At 38.1% G+C, this 17,136-nt stretch overlaps 1 protein-coding gene across 1 annotated transcript in view; it reads right to left on the reverse strand.

Annotated features, from left to right (window-relative positions):
- RSF1 (remodeling and spacing factor 1) overlaps positions 1-17,136 on the reverse strand; it is a 67,115-nt gene that overhangs the window by 27,792 nt on the left and 22,187 nt on the right. Inside the window, exons 2-6 of the mRNA XM_039561940.1 lie at positions 14,282-14,373; positions 9,876-9,968; positions 9,067-9,272; positions 6,985-7,142; positions 1,491-3,220 (exon numbers count right to left, since the gene is read on the reverse strand). Of these exons, the coding sequence (XP_039417874.1) occupies positions 1,491-3,220; positions 6,985-7,142; positions 9,067-9,272; positions 9,876-9,968; positions 14,282-14,373 (2,279 nt within the window). The remainder of the gene's footprint in view (positions 1-1,490; positions 3,221-6,984; positions 7,143-9,066; positions 9,273-9,875; positions 9,969-14,281; positions 14,374-17,136) is intronic.

Consider the following 17,136-nt stretch of genomic DNA (forward strand, 5'->3'; position numbering starts at 1 on the left):
ACTCACAGAACTGAATAAGATGAATAAACTAAAATCCACAAAGTATTCTATTTCTCCTGGAGGATGGACTCATACCAAAGCAGTATTCGTCACACTGATAAAATTCATTTCAGGTTCTTAACATCAGTTTCTACCTATTTAGGGATTTTACTGTTCTCTAAGATTTAGCAGCAAAGGTACTTCAAATCCACAATAGTGTAAGTTTAGGTTTAGGATTCATCATACAGCATCATAATTTCAAATCGGGTTTTTATAAGACCCATCTTTAAATAAAGAAAAGGAACCCCAAGATACAAAGTAAGCTAATAAAGATGCTGGTATTCATCCTGTTTAAATGACAGAAACTTAACAGCTTCAAACTTCTTCCTCTATCATAATTATTTTAAAATATCTCTAAAAAGTAAACATCTTTAGATCTCTTAATCTTTCACAAATAGAGATCAAGTTAAAACACCTGTTGCAACAGTACTTCAAAATTCTAAGGACTTTTAGGACTTACAATCACTCTTACTTTCATATGTTTTCTTTTTTAATTAAAATCTTTAAATGGAAAATTTGTTTTTCATTTCTTCATGCAGTATAGATGTTACCATTCACTGAAAAATCAACTGTCTGTTCATTTTATTAAGGTTATCCAACATAGCAGTATGTGAAAGAAACTTGCTAAATGAGTGAATGCTTTGGGAAAACTACAACATCAGTCAAAAATGTGTTGCAGTGGAAAATTAATAGGATTTTACAAGTTGATATAAAAAAGTGCACTTAAAAATACAAACTCATTGTTCCTCTTTTGTTTTGTACTGCATATCCAGAAAAAACCAGAAGATAAATTAAGAAAGGGTTATTTATAAATACACCGTCTCAGAAGCACATCATACAAATGTATGTTTAACTTCCTGTGACGTATTTACCGCATGTATTTTTAGAGATCTATCCTGAATAAACAGAAGTTAATAATGAAAAAAATACCATCACCCACATTAAAATATGTATCCCATTTGTGAGAAAAGCTAAATTATATCATGAATTCACCACAATACCTTTAGCTTCAGCTAGAAATAGATGTCATAATATTTTTATTCTTTACCATTTGCTGGTTCCTTTTTAGCTTATGTTCGTGACCAACCACACACCAGCAAGTATCCATCTAGTAAATCCAGAGGGGTTACAAGTCTCCATTCAACCACACAGACTCGTATCTGATCACGTCATTTTTTAGAAGAATTCACTCAGGTTGATTTGGTCTACTTAGGTTGGTTTAAGTGACAGATTTTATAAACTGTCAAAGTTTATAAAAAGTCAACAGATATTAGCACTCTCCTAGGGGGTGTTTTTAAATTGGTTGAGTCCACTGACTCGATTGCAAAGCTAGTTTCTTCCAAAAGCTGACCAAAGGAACATAATCCTCAGTATTCCTATGTAAGAGTATATTCTCTTTATAGATAAGATTGCGAGTTTTCTTTAGTCCCAGGTAATAAAACTCTATTTACCTTGTTAACTTTAGAATTTGTCTCCTTCTCTTGTTTTTTTGCATCTTCTTTTCGTTCTGGTTTTTGTGCCGCTGCAGGTTTCTCCTCTTCCTCTTCAGGTCGTTTCTTCTCAGGCTTCTGATCCCGAGTCTCCACAACTTTCGGAGTAGGCTTGGATATTCTTGGTGACCGCCTTAATGTGCGGCCAATGGTGACCTCTTCTGGTGGTGTTTCTGTCTTTCTCTTCCGACTAGAGATCCTGATTGTTAATTTAATTCCTTCTTTCTGTCTTTCAGAAGTTATTTCTTTATTCTCTGTTGCACAGGTTTCTTCTTCAGAAACTAGCTTATATTTAAATTTGCTTTTAGGTACTGGAGATTCCTTTTTACTCTCTGAGGAGTCCTCTAGATTAGATGCATGGGCATCACCTAATCTATCTGGCTCTGTTTTGGCAGCTTCTGGCTCTTCCTCTTGTTTTTCAGGGCTGGATTTTTCTTCTGCTTTGCTCTCCTCAGGTAAAGCTGTTTTACTATCGGAGTCCTCCTTTCCTGAAACAGGTTTCTCTACTGTAACAGGAGAAGTGGATGCAGGAGGTATCTCAGCAGCTTTTGGAGAGTTGTTTTTCTCCTCAGGCTCATCTTTACTTTTCAAAGTCTCTTCATCAGCCAGTGCAAGCTTAGGCAGTTCTGCAGGAGCAGATGCATTTGGGGACATCTCCAGCTTCTCTGAACATTCTTTGGGTGGTGGCAGGCTGTCGTTTTTGAGATCGGTGGCTTGCTTCTCTTCCATTGTTTTGGCACAGTCTTCAGAGTTTGAAGACTCTTCTGCTACCGTCTCAGTAGTTGTGCTGTCAAGGGACTCTTTTTCCACAGGACTAGATTCCTCCTTTGAAGGCACTTGCTGATTAGAAACCTCAGAGACCACAGCCCCAATCTCTTTCAGCACCGTTACTGCATTTTTCTCAATCTCACATGTTTTTATAATTTTACTAACAGAATTTAGGGAGTCTAATACTTTTTCCCCACTTTTTCCATTTTTCTCTTTTAATGAGGTACTGTCTTCCATTGCACTAGCAGAGTGTTCTGACTTATTATTTTGTATGACACTTGGGGTTATTTTTTCACAGCTAACTTCTCCATTTACTAGCACTTTCCCATCAGGACATAAAGCAGTAATTGTAGGGACTCTCTTAAAAGCTTCTTCTTCTGGTTTCCCTTCTTCCTTCAAGACATCCTTTGTTGGAGTAACACATTTACACAGGGGCCCTTTTATTGGACTGTCATAGTCATCTGTCAGTTTGATCTCTCGCTTTTTAAGTGGTATTTTTGCCTGTTGGTCATTTTTAAGTTTTTCACTTTCTTCCACAGATTTCTCCACAATTTCTTGTGGAGTTTTGACATTAACACAAAATTCTAACCTCTCTGGCTCGTGAACTGCTATTTTGTCCATACAGCTTTTTACTTCTTTTAGGTCTTTGGGTTCTGTTTTGTTTTCCTTCACCTCTACTTTAACAGGCTTGACGTTTTCCTTAAAGGAGTCACTTTCTTCCTTGACAGTTTGCTTTTCTTCATTGTGTTCTGAAGGTTTCTCTAATTTCACTATTACTGGTAATTTTATAATTTCTTTTTCTTCCACTTTCTCACTTTTAAGCGTATTCTCGTCTTCTTTGACCACAGGAGGAGGAAGGCTTTCTGATTCCACTGACTGTTCCTCCACCTCCTCTTTTTCTTCTTTGATTTTCAATTGATTTTCTGTTGACAGAGAAAAACAGCTATGAAACAACCACGGGACCTACAGGATTACAAAGAACTTCATTAAAACAGAGGCATACCTAAAAAACCCAACAGCCTAAGTCTCACACAAAGGACTCTTCTCTCACTGAGTTAGTAGAAATCTGGATTGTCTAACACTGTCATTAAATAAGTGGGCCGACAATTTTTAGCTATAGAACCACTGTTCGGTTTAATTCTATACCAAGATAAATCTAAATTTCAGAAGCCAGCAGCAGAACTCTAGATTTATGCTTCTTTCAACAGACATCTCAGTCCCTTCTTCAGTATTACCACAATACTTCCAGAGGATACACAAAACCTAGGCAGAGGCATGAAATCTCGCTCGAGTCTCTGGACTATTTCAGAAAACAGAACATCGTGTAAGATTCCATGGCCTTCAAGGGAAATTCCTCAGAGAAATGAGTCCCCTGTTTGTACATGATTTTATTTCAAGATATACTTAACTATTGTATTTCAACAGTTCAGAGAAAAGACATTCAGCATTATGGCCTACGGCGAAATTCATCCGGGTTCTCTGGGCATTTCCTACATGCAGACAATACTCCACACTCACTTCATCTGCTGTTTTTAAAAAAAGCAATGAATAGCAGCATATCCCAGAAAAACCTGCAGACCTTTAAAGAATCAGGTTATTCCACTTTGCTAACTCAAGATCATTAGGGCTTGAAGTACAGTTCCAGCATTCAGAATAAACCATACAGCTATTTTGTCACTATGCACTTAAACTTGTTATTTATTTTTACCATAGCCTCTTGGTATCTCAGGTGTTTGTATTTTACCAACCATTTTGTATCAGCCAGAAACAGAACTAATTAGAAGAAACAAATACAATAGCACTGCATATACCAGAACAGCAGCTCCTGCCACCTGGAAGGTGCTTTTGCAAGCATGCCACAACTGCAAACAAAATGTTTTTTTTTCCTTCTATCTCACCCCTCTCCATCAGAGCTAGTGTAGTTTTTTTGCATGATGAGAGCTTCCAAAAGTGGTTAGAAATATACAGGGGAAAGGACATGACAGCTAACTATTACATCTAAGAAATTAGGCGTTTGAGAAAAGAACAGTGAGGAGGAATTCACAGATCTTGTATTTTCAAATACAAGATATGTATCCATTAAATCCCAGTATCAGTACAGTAAAGATGTATCTCTAAGGCTCCAGAAGTGGTAAGGTGCCTTAGAGATGCACATCTTGAAGGCTCAAGGCTGGTTTTTCCCCCTTCATAGAATGATGTCCACTCAGAGCCCTTGTACCTGCCTCTGCAAAGATATCTGTCTCTAACAGTGAGAATGAAGTATTTTCTCTGTGTCCAGATTCTTCCACTTTCCCTTCTTTTCTGTCTGTCTAAACTTTGTTCAACCATTTCTTCCCTTCGCCTACTGCTTTCTCCCAAATTTCATTAAGGATCACCAGAATCCCAAAACCTCCCCATACCAAAAATCAGCAGATGTTCTACAGTTTAACTCCCTGAACTTATCACAACATTTCACATATACACAAAATGACTAAGTCAATGCACAAGCTCTCCTAATGCTACTCGAGTCAATCAATCAGGCCAGCAGAAAACATGCAAGCATTGGGTCAGTCTGCCGTGCATCTGTATGAACTAATTTAATGATACGTGGAAAATGGCCAAAGCAAACAGGTATCAGGTCTTCCAGCATGTTTTCCCTGCATCTCAGTAGGGCTTTCAGTGCAATCCTGGACTACAAAGAGGAGATACTACAGATTTTCAACTGAAAGGCTCTAAGGAATGTTCTGTAAACACACTGACAGCACTCAAATCACTGCAAATGTCAGTAATTTCATTATTTATTACATAGATAGGACATGGACTTGTAGGAGTGAGGCCATGAAGATGCTCAGAGGGCTGGAGTACCTGTGCTATGGAGACAGGCTGAGAGACAGGTTGTTCAGCCTGGAGAAGACTCTGGAAAGACCTTAAAGCATCTCCCAGTACTTAAAGGGGTCTTACAAGACTTTTGACAAGGGCATGGAGAGACAGGGCAAGGGGGAAGGACTTTAAACTAAGAGAAGGGAGATTTGGATTAGATATGAGGAAGAAATTCTTCACTGTGAGGGTGGTGAGGCACTGGCACAGGTTGCCCAGCAAAGCTGTGGCTGCCCCATCCCTGGAAGTGCTCAAGGTCAGGCTGGATGGGGTTCTGAGCAACCTGATCTAGTCGAAGATATCTCTGCCCATTGCAGGGAAGTTGGACTAGATGGCCTTTCAAGGTCCCTTCCAACCCAAACTATTCTATGATTCTGCACCTAGTGCCTAGAGATGATTTTAGACCAATACACAGCCTAATGCAAGTACTGAGCCAGGTGAGTGTGCCACAGGATTTGGGGAATTATCTACAGTAGGGACATTAATTAAAATGTTTTCAAATGGCTGCTCCTGAATTCAATGTAAAGCAAAATCATATATGAAGAAGTGGTCTCAAAATTTAAGTTTAAGTTAAGTTTTAGGTCTCAAGATTTAAGTTGACTTGACTGAGACAAAAGCGTGATCAGTACATGGAATTAATTCTGCAGTGTTGGTAACTATGCAGGTAGTGTTGGCACTTACATGCAGAGTTAGATACTGGAAATGCCTTAGAGCGAAAGAGAATTCTGCTGGTGTTTGTCACAATTTACTGCCATGACTACAATCATCTCTTAGTACTTCCACAACAACTCCAATTTTATCTAAATGTTTATTTATTTCTTCTGTTGTACACTGCTTGTTGCAAAGAAGTAGAATAGAATAGTAAGTCCTTCTCTCTGATACTCAAAACCAAGACAGGCCTTGGCTAATTCCATAAATCCAATTAACTTCTACACGTTTGCAGAAGCATCTATTAACATACTGAAATACTTGTTTCTGATTGTGAAAATATTTTCCTGTATTTTAACAAAATAAGAAGACCAAGTAGTAAAACTGGGGTAAAATTACTTGGGATAACAAGCTTCTAGTTCTTCATGACCTGAAAGAAGATCAGATTCTTAAAAAGTCAAATACTTCAGGCTGACTGATACTTAGCAAAACCAATGCAAAAACCAACAGGTCAGGCGAGTTACTAAATACGTGCAATGACATGATAATAAGGAAGGAAAAAGGTTCTTGGCTTTGATCTTGGAGATCTTTTCCAACCTAAATAATTCTGTGATTTTAATAACAACAATATAGTGGAGGCAGATAAGGACAGCCTCACTTCTACAATGTTTTAGCATTTTAAATTGTTTTAACTTAAGCTCGTGTCTTCTTGAAACATCACGTCAACTGCGAAACATTTGAGGAAATAACCTATATTTTTCTAACTCAAAAGCAAGAATAAACACCGCACCCAATGCTGTCTTGATTTCAATCATGGCATTGCACAAGCAGATTTTTTTTTTTTTTTCAAATTTTAATGTCGCTAAAACAGAAGAAGTTTGGCAGCAGTTCAATGCCCCACAAAAACATACAATAACGAGCATTCACATTATTATACAAAATGTACAGCAAAAAAATAGTTACTGAGAAAACATTTTTACACAGCTATCTTCCTATAAATAAATGTTTGAGAGCAAATACGTACTGAAAAATCCCAAAATATATTTATAATTTCAAAGCATTCAATATTTACTTGATTTACTTTTTTAAAGTCCTAATCTAACACAGTAACTTTTTGTGAAGCTGAAAATTCTAACATTGCCACAGCAAAACACTTAAAGTTTGAGAAAAGAAGGCAGAAAACCTTGTGTGGCTGCTTCTTCACCCTTTTTGCTCTCTTCATCTTCTATGCTTGGACTTTCACGCGATGAATTCTCCTGCTGAGAATTGTTGTTTTTCAACAGAGCAGGATCAATTTGTGCTTTCAAGAGCTCAAGGGTCTCAGCAAGTTCATTGCGGTTTCTGGAAGAGAAAAACACACTGTCTGATAAGCCACTTTCTTACCCCAAAGGGATTAATAAAAAATAAACAAACATTAACTGCTTAAATGAATTACCCTGAAAACCTTATAGAGTTAGATAGTGAAAACACAAGCACAGCGAAATGCTTGTCCCACCAGTGGCTGCAACTTTGCAGTTAGAAACCTTCCAATTTATCCATACCAAAATAAAATTATGCTTTTAGAAGTTATCTATCTCAGTTCCTGTTGGGTCTCAATCCAAGCTGCTACTATTATTCTGTTATTTATTATCCTCTTGTTAACCATCACTGATTATTCTTTGCTATTTCTTTTTTTCTCTCAACAGAGAACAAGCTACAGCTCTCTGCTCATGCACCAAAGAAGCAACCATATAATTTAGGTGAAATTTGCAAAAGCAACCAGCAAAATAATTTAAATAATTTTCGCAAGTGCCCATCCTAAGCACATGCAACAAACACCACCAAGTTGTCTAGAAAACTCCAACTCAAGTTATGAAAGCAAAAAAATGTTGGTGCATATCTGTATGAGCGTGGATCTCAGTGCACTGTAACTCCTTACTTAAACTGCACATCCAACTATAAAAAAACCACCTTAATTTATAAAGAATTTGAGCCATGATTGAACAGAGTCATTGTTTTCTTAATGGACTAGAATCATAAGGCTCTCACACCTGTTTTTTAAAGTTGATGTTCAGCAATTTGTTTTCCCCCAGTTTTAGAGAAAGGAAGGAAGCCTGAAACAATCCCACAGGTTTCAAAACCATTTCGGATTTCTTAATGCATTACTGTGGTTTTCTGCTGTGAGTGTGGACTGTTAGAACCTTCCCAGCAGAACCCTGAGTTGTTCTTCTTTTGGCAATGAATTTTGGAGTCTATAATGCATGGAAGAGATGGATGATGCATGGATCAGCTCTTGATCTGTTTGTTTGGATAGATTTACTTTATTCCCCCACAACAGCTGTCTACATGTAACTCATAGTAATGCTTATCATTTAAGTGGTTTAAACAATTCTGTACACCTCCCTTGGTTACTGAAGTTATGGCAGCGTAAATAACCTGCAGATGGTTTGGGTTGGAAAGGACCTTCAAAGACCATCTACTTCCAACTTCCCTGCCATGGGCAGAGACATCTTCTACAAGACCAAGTTGCTCAAAGCCCTATTGAATCTGGCCTTGAACACTTCCTGGAATGGGGCAGCCACAGCTTCTCTGAGCAACCTGTGCTACTGCCTCACCACTCTCAGAGAAGATTTTTTCCCTAATGTCAAATCTAAACCTGCCCTCTTGTCAGTTTGAAACCATTCCCCCTTGTCCTGTCATTACACACTTCTGTAACAAATCCCTCTCCCTTTTTCCTGAGCCCCTTTAGATACTAGAAAGGGCTCTGAGTTCTCCCTGGATCCTTTTCTTCTCCTGGCTGGACAATCCCAAGTCTCTCAGCCTGTCTTCATGAGAGAGGTGCTCCAGCCCTCTGAGCATCTCCTTGGCCTCCTCTGGATTCCTTCCAACAGGAGTAATTGCAATATAATTTCCCCAAGAACAAATCTGTCCACTTGTAACTTTCCTAACAAAAGGAAGTTAAAGAAGCATTAGTGTTCTATTTTCTAAGGCATTTAGCTGGCCAGTAAGCAATATGGAGCCATGGTTGTCAAGACAGTCTCTTCTTGCTACCCTTTCTATATATTCATTGTAGCTTGAACAAGCAGGAAACAAATTACATGATGGCTGTTACCAACAAATCAGTGAGTTATTTCTGTACATGATTTTTCACTAGAACATAGATGTCAGTGCAGGAAATCCCACTGTCATGAATCCTACTGTGCGAGAAATGAAGATTTACTGAAATACATTTCTGAGCCCCAGTCACAAATAGCTAAAAATCCTACAAAATAAAAAGAAGGAATACCTAACAATGCACTTCCATGTGGATCCATCCTGGTCATCCTGTTCTTCTATGTACATCCTGACGTTATGCTCTTGATCCAGCTGATACCAGTACATGAGGCCATCCTTGTCCCGACCAATGGGCTGCAGACGCATGGCATCAGCATCCTCTTCATTAATGATATTCTTGAACTTTAGATTGTCATCAAACTGACATTCGCAGAGATACTGAAAAAGTAGAAAGACTGTTAAGATATCAAAAATATAAACAGAAAGAAGAAAACCAGCTCATTTTATTTCAGTGTAATTTGGAGCTTCTTTTTGGGCCTCTCTCTGTTGGATCTGTGCATCAGCTGTAGCTATCATTTTTTTCCAGACCACGTTCTTTTTAAGTGATATACAAGGTTTTGGGTTGGGTTTTTTTAACCTGGCTACCTTAGAAAGCTTATTCTACATTTTTATTACGTAGTAAAATTGATCTCATTCTACAGTAGAACCCATACATAACTTGAAACCAATACTGACAAATCTGTCAAGATCAAAAAAGATGAAGTCCCATTTTGCCTTTGGAATTCAGCAAGATAACAAACACGTTTAAAAGTGTGTATTCCACTGACAAAGAGCTCTTGACAAAACAGTAAGCACAAGACTATTGTCATACAAAGTGTGAAAAATATGCAAACAAAACAAAAATATGCAGTTTGGACTGTCTGTTCCAAGATCAGCTCTATATTTAATACATGTACTTATGGTTCAGTCAAGCTAAATTTGCAAGATCTTAAAGTGAGTGAGGAAGCAGTAATTTAGAACCTTAGGATGATGAATGTTTACCTTCAGAATCCCCAGTTTGCATTCAACACTCATTTCTAGGTATCCTTTTTTTTCCATCTCCCAAGCCCAAGTGCTGTTGAATTCTTGACATATCTGTTACAAACAGAATAAGCAGATTTCTAAGGTTAGGAGAAAAAAGCAACTTTAAATTGTTTTATTAATAGTACCTTACTACAATAATTAATCATACATGACCTCTTTGGGATTGCAGTCAAAGTCTTACACAAAAATAAAAAGTAAAACTGAGGTATGTTAGCAAGCACTGTTGAACTTTCATGGAAGAGCAGATCATCGAGGCCCTGATTACCACCACATTCTCTAAGCATCCTAAATTAGGTAGCACAACTCTGGAATGGGAAGGTATTATTATTTTTGTTGTGCACATATTTTTCTATTTCTGTCTATTTAGAACATAAATTCTCTCAAGCAGACATGTTTTCCTACTATATCTCCTTACAACACTTAGCACATAAGTTGCCAGGGTCTCTTGGGGCCCCTGAAGCCCTTCAATTGTACTGCAGATAAATGCAACTGCTACGCACTCCACACTGTGGAACTATTATTCCTTACAAAATATCTTGGACTTCAAGCTGCTTGATAAATATTTTAAAGTATTGTAAGTATAGCAAATTTCAATTTATTAAAGCAAATAAATTCCACCACCCCAATACGGGGGGGAAAAAAACCCTAACACCAGAAAAAGCAGCAGTAGAGGAGAAATAGATTGAATCAGCATGAGCTCCAATAACAAAGCTGAAGAAGAAATGCCCTCTCCCTCCTAAACAACTCCGATGTGCTTAAGACAACTCTCATGAACAGAGACAAGCTGCTCATCAATTGAGGACACATGGTGGGATCTCCAGTCAGTGAGGCTATTCTAGTGGAAATATCCATGAGGAGGCAAAAGCTGATCACAGCTACAACTCCATTTGGGATTATTTTGAAGTGCCACTGCTGAATCACAGCTGTCAAATCAGTGCCCTTCAGTCTGCAAGGCTGGACTCAATTAAAACAGTGTAGTCTCCTCATCAACAGACTATTATGAAACATAAGATACAGTTACCAAGCTACTTAAAACCTGTCAATCACATCTGAAAGCAGCTTTCTCTGGAAACAGCAGCAAAAATAGTTCTAAATTTCACCCACCAGAAGTAAAGATCAACTGATTCATAATTGAAAACTCCATCTGGGCTTCGACCAAGCAAAGGGGCAGCTACCCCTCCACTGTCCCCACAGCCACACTACCAACCTTCCACTATCCCTAGTACTGACACCATTTCTCAGGTGGCACAAGGGTAAGCCAGCAGTAAGGTCAGCTCAGCCACACCATAAATCATACTCTGACTTTTAAGCTGTGACCTACAGAGAACTGTGAAGAGCACTCTGGTCACAAGGGATCCTGCTGAAGAGCAGTTTTTCCTGCTCTGAGGTCAAGGAATATTACACTGGGACTTCTCTGATGCCAAGCCAAAGCTCACAGCAGGAGACAATCGCTGCTCGCTCACAAAATGAGGCTACTCCACTTTCTCTCTCCTTTTCACCTATGTAATGTGAAGAGCACTGGGAAACTGTATATCAAAACCCTTGCTCAGGGCATATGCTAGTTGCTGTTCATTATTTAGTCATTAAGTATGAGAGCAATAATGAGAAGCTTCATGTGCTATGGAAGTGTGTGACTGTCAAAGCAAAAGCTTTGAGACATGAGAGCTGATGAAGCGTCTGTTCAAACTGAAAAGACTACATTTTGACAATTAAAAACTAGATAATTGTGCTTTCTCCTGACAAGTACTGTCACAACCCTGAGCTACAGATCTCATTGATCCAAGCTCCGCTGAAATCTTAAGTCTCTGCTTTCACAGAGAGGATGCTTCACACTGATCAAATAGCTGCTGCTTGCAGCAACTGCTGGCTTCTGCATGCTAAGAGTGGTCAGCACCTTCCCACCCTGCAAGAAACGCTGAAACATCTCTCAAATAATTCCAAAGCAGCTATGGTGGCATCCAACACTATTACCACGTTCTAAATACTCACTTTAAACAAGAAAAACAGGAGGGTGAAAGACACAGCAGAGGAGTCTCCTTGGGTGGGACTACAGACACCCGAATTGTAACAATCAGAAAAGACAAATGCGTTCAGAATGTGCTGATTTTGGGTTGAAGGTTTCAGATGGACCAGTGCAGAGAAATGTCCTCTGTATAAAAATTTAAGTTATGTTTGACAATAGTTCAAGTAAAACACTTTGCCAGGAGACAGTGCAATGTGACTTAACTACATGTTTCTCAAAATCGGCTAAGCTGGACAGTTCCTCTTAGTTGTTGGAATGTTTAGGACCAGGCATTTATGGCTGATTATGTCAGCCATATGTGACTACACAACATTCCTTGTGCAGAGGAGGAAAGTCAGACTCACAGAGACCTACAGCCATTTTCTTCCATAAAAGAAGATGTGCCAATGCATCTTCACCAGTGCACATGCTGGTGATCCAACTTGGGTGGTTCACCATCAGAAGAGGGAAGGCACTCTCAACTACCGTGTTCACTTCCTATCCCAAAATATATCCCATCTGCCAAAATACCAGCCACAGCTTAGAGACAATTTTTAAGATACTCTTTATAAACACAACCGTCAAGTGAAGTGCATTTTACAATTAGTTGGTATATAAACAAAATACAATAATACATGCACACAAATATTAAGAGCATGTAAGTCTGAATGTCCTCCACTAAAGTTTCCACCTATGTAAGAACATCTAGAATATATCAAACCCTGTTTTATCAAAGCAACACATCAGTAGTTTCTAACAAAGGAAAAACAGGTCAACTTTGCCTGTTAGAATGTCATCCATGATATGTGGAACAATACTGCAGGCATCAAGGAAGAATGCTCTCAGTGCTTCCACACCTTTTCAGTTTTTCCTGGCTTTTGTAGCATTTCCCAATACTCTTCCTTGCTTTTCTAAATTAATCATACTCCTTTGAAATGGGGACAATATTAGCATACCTTTCTAATTAGTTATATTCAAATTCCTTTGTTCTTCAAGGTTCCTTTGAACCACTGGCCAGAATAAGCTTCAAGTTAGCTCTGGAGACTGTTAAATGAAGTAGAATTTATTAACACTTACTTGGTCTTAACAGGGGTGTGAGGGAGGGTTTCCTTACTGCTTCCCTGAAGAAGAATTTCCAAACTGCTTTGAAGATTTTCCAAACTACTCCCTCAAACTTGTTTTATCGCCCTGCTTTCTGCTTACCACACAACTGGTAAGTGGCTCCAGTGGGGTACATAAGTTCTCGAGTCAGAGTTGGGTTTTCTCAGTTTGCTGCAATGGTTTTTGGGTTTATTAAGGAATTTAGCACAATTCAGTAACCACAGTACGTGGTAATACACAAAGTACACACAAGTTACATAAATTATTACATTGCTATTTTTAAAAATTATCATCAATACTTTTAAATTGGTTAAGGGATCAGGATTAACAAAGGCCCTTCAGCAGGTCATTCCCCAACACACTCCCAGCCCTAAAAACATCATCATCTTAAAGGGTACGCAAACCTCAAGACAAATTTATATCTCTGTAAAGCTTATAGATAGCACTTAAGGGGGAGAACTGCAGCTGGATTTGCCAAGTGCCATTATTTGTATGGTTGCTATTACCACGATGCTGTATTTCTAAGCAAGATGTGATCATGGCTGTACAGACAATAACATGATTACAATTCTGTGGATCAAAAGACACATGGAACATATCCAGAGGGGAAATGGTAACCTATTAATTTAGACTACCCTTATATTTTTATTTGTTGAAGCCGTGTAAATTCCTTAAACTGGAAACTATTTGTATGTAAAGTGTCAACAAAGACACAGCTGCAATTAAAATACCAAGACAGAATTATGTAAAACAATGGGATGCTCTATTTTTACTGATGCATAACTACCTTTTCATCTTAGCTGTGCCATTCTGAGCACGCAGACATAAATCACTGCAATACTTTCTTACATTATTAACACATGCTACAAGACCTCTCTACGGTTCCTATATGAATATTAGCCAAATCACAGTAATTACATCATATCTGGACAAGTGATATACAAATGAATTGTTACTGTATAAATCTCTATTCAATTTAACCCATTTGCAGGCTACTAAATCTTCTTTATTTAGAGTCTTAATACTCAAGAAAGTATTTTCCTACCAATTATGAAGGTGGACACTTTCACATGCAGAAGATGGTGCCTATTTTCAGCTGTTTTCCAGAATCTTAGGCAGACTGCAAGTCTGGGATCTGATGCACGCATGTCGATGCTGGCACAGCCCAAGGCTCCTATAACTCATACCAGGGATTGCTCACACAACTGCTCCTCACAGCCATATTCCAGCACTGCAGAATAATACAACATGCATATTGTACCTTGATCAAGTATTTTTCCCATCTGTCTGCTGTGACAGACTTCCCAATTTTTCTCATCAGTTTCAAGTGAAGCTCCACCAATTCTTTTGGGACTGCAGTATTGAGAGACAGAAAAAAAAAAAAAAAAAAAAAAAAAAAAAAGAAGTCGTTAAGTCTGGTGCAAATATTCTTCAATGCTAAACACTGATTACATTGAAACACTGTGACAAACCAAGACATTTTAACAAAACAGAAACTTCAAGCCTGCTGAAGAGCCACCCTGAATCCGAGAGATGGAGGAAGGTTAATTTAATCATGAGTCTTTTTGTTTAGATTTACATTTAGGATAATCATCACCCTTCAGTTCAAGGATACAGACCTCAGTGACAAACATGTGAAAATTCTGGCAGTGTTAAAACCACAACTGGACAGGAACTACTCCAGTCAAACACCTACAAAAATAACACTGCAAGTAGTACACCTGCAGCTGCCTCTAGAAACCCCAAAGCCATATTCTGCACCATGCCTGGAATATCACTGGATCCAAACTATTTTTTGCCAGGTGCATGGTACGGAAGAAATGTTCCTGAAACTCTGTTCTCACAGATGTAGCTTTGCTATACACTTACTCTCTCTTGTACTGGAAAGACAGAGAGGTACTCAAGATATGGGGCTTGAGGAATGCAGGCCAGAAGTGATGCTGAGCACAGCTGCACCAGTGCTGTCATAAAATCAAAGTTTTCCAACCAAATTTATGTATCTCTCAGTGTACACTCCTCAGAAACAACTTCAACAGCTTGTCTCAGCTCACATCTGTGATTTATAAATCAATTTGGCACCACCAAGTGGCAAATTTGCAGAACATTGATTTTATAAGTTAATGAGTAGCATAACTTCTTAAAAATACATAATTCATAATTATTAATGCAATTCTACATGCCCAGTAACATCAGCTTTCTCATCTGTAATGTGTTGAGAAAAACTTCAAAAATTAACTTTTCAAGTATTTTTATTTCTCACCTCTTTGCATACAATTTTATGTTCTAAAAGCATTTTCAGTACTCTATGCACATACACATTGAAAGCTTTAAACTCAAGAACTTTCATTCTCATAATTTATGACTATAATTTTTCTGCTAGTCCAGTAGCATTATTTGACACATCAAATGAGTTTGTTCTAAACTACATATCACCGAGATGTTCTGTTACTCATTTATAAAACTCACCTGCATGAATCTTTTCAATATTTAACTTGAATTCACCCAACCTTTCTTTGTCTTTCAATCAAATGCCTCTATTTTCAGGTGAACATACTGAGTTGCTAAAAAATCAGTTAGATGAAAATGCTTGTGTTGGTTCAGAAATAAAGACATTTCATACACAAACTCCTTCAATAAATAAATATAGAAAGTACCAACCTGGTACTCTCAAAGAGACCTCTTTTCAATGTAGATAATTCATAAGCAAAAAGTCCTGGCTTGTTCTCTTTCATTCCATTTGCATATAATATTTCCATTACCATTACATATTGAAGACACCTAGTACATCTCCTTGCTTTTCCTGAAAATTGATGCTTTTCTGATGATTTTGAACTAACACCTATTTTAAAAGGAACAAGATCTTAAGGTCTTAAGGAACAAGGTCTTAAGCCCAGTAAGTGCCAAGCACCTGGCACTAACAAAATTAAGCACAAAGCACTTTATACACATGAGCAATTCTATCTATGTTAAGTCATACAGTTAAACCTCTGCTTGTGTTTGTGTGACATGGAACTGAGCCAGAGTATTCAAAGTCTTGCTGAATCAAAGCTTTTGTTCAGCATCTTTTTTTGTTTGTTTGTTTTTAATCAGACCTCTTTTTATGGGCACCTACTGATAGGAATCCTAGTTTAAAGAAGCACCGGTGATTTGTTTCAAATAATCAAATGCCCAGTCACCACAAAAATCTCTGTTAGAGCTTTAGTGTAGAAAAAATGGAGAACATGAAAAATTTTAAAAACTGGAGTAATATGCATACCCTTGGGTCAGCACTTCCTGTGAGTTGTGTTAGTACCTACAGACATCTCACTCTTCTCAGTTTAAGCATTTCAGCTCTGGTATTTCTAGGACCTTCATGATGTACCAATGTGATTACTTTTACAAACTTCACAAAACACTTCACATCTATTCTCTGTTTACTGCCCTTTCAAGATGCTTTTCATGTACCACCTAATATTAATGACCGGACTTCTAGGCTGGCTTTTTGCCTAGAGGAATCACACAGTATCCTTGTGGTGTAATGAAGGAGGCAGGAGGTTTGGAGAAGAAAACTGATGTCTAGTTTGCTCTCTAGAGAGTGTGTGTGCAGCCTGACCAGCCAGGTGCCCGAACAACCACAGAAGCAGAAGCCTACACGACCGAGAAACAAGCTCTTTATTAAATGCAAAGTAACTGTAAATAATACAGGGATCAGGATGTACACCTGACTTGTCCAAAAACATCAGCTAAGGGAGATGGCCTATGAAGGATAAAGAGTGGCAAATCTCTCCTTTCCCAGATCACTTACCAGGCAAGAAGCAAAAGTGCACTAGTAAACAACTAACATTTCAATCCTCTCAGAAATGCATTGAGCCTATATAACTTTAAATTAACTTACTTCTGTTCAGACTATAGAGAGAATTCCTGACAAGAGTTCACTGAATTGAGACATCAATAAGGATCATTTTTAGAACGCTGTTTTATCCTACATGTAACATATCAAAGAGAATGAACATAACATAATTATTTTGGGTTGTGTTGCTGGCTGGTTTCAGCAAGTAACAACAGTAGACTACCATCTCCTTTGCAAAATTTCATCTGCATTCACATGGGACCTGCATCACTCATTTCAGGAACATG

Source organism: Corvus cornix, chromosome 1 (genome assembly GCF_000738735.6).
Source record: "Corvus cornix cornix isolate S_Up_H32 chromosome 1, ASM73873v5, whole genome shotgun sequence".
Classification (NCBI taxonomy): Eukaryota; Metazoa; Chordata; class Aves; order Passeriformes; family Corvidae; genus Corvus; species Corvus cornix.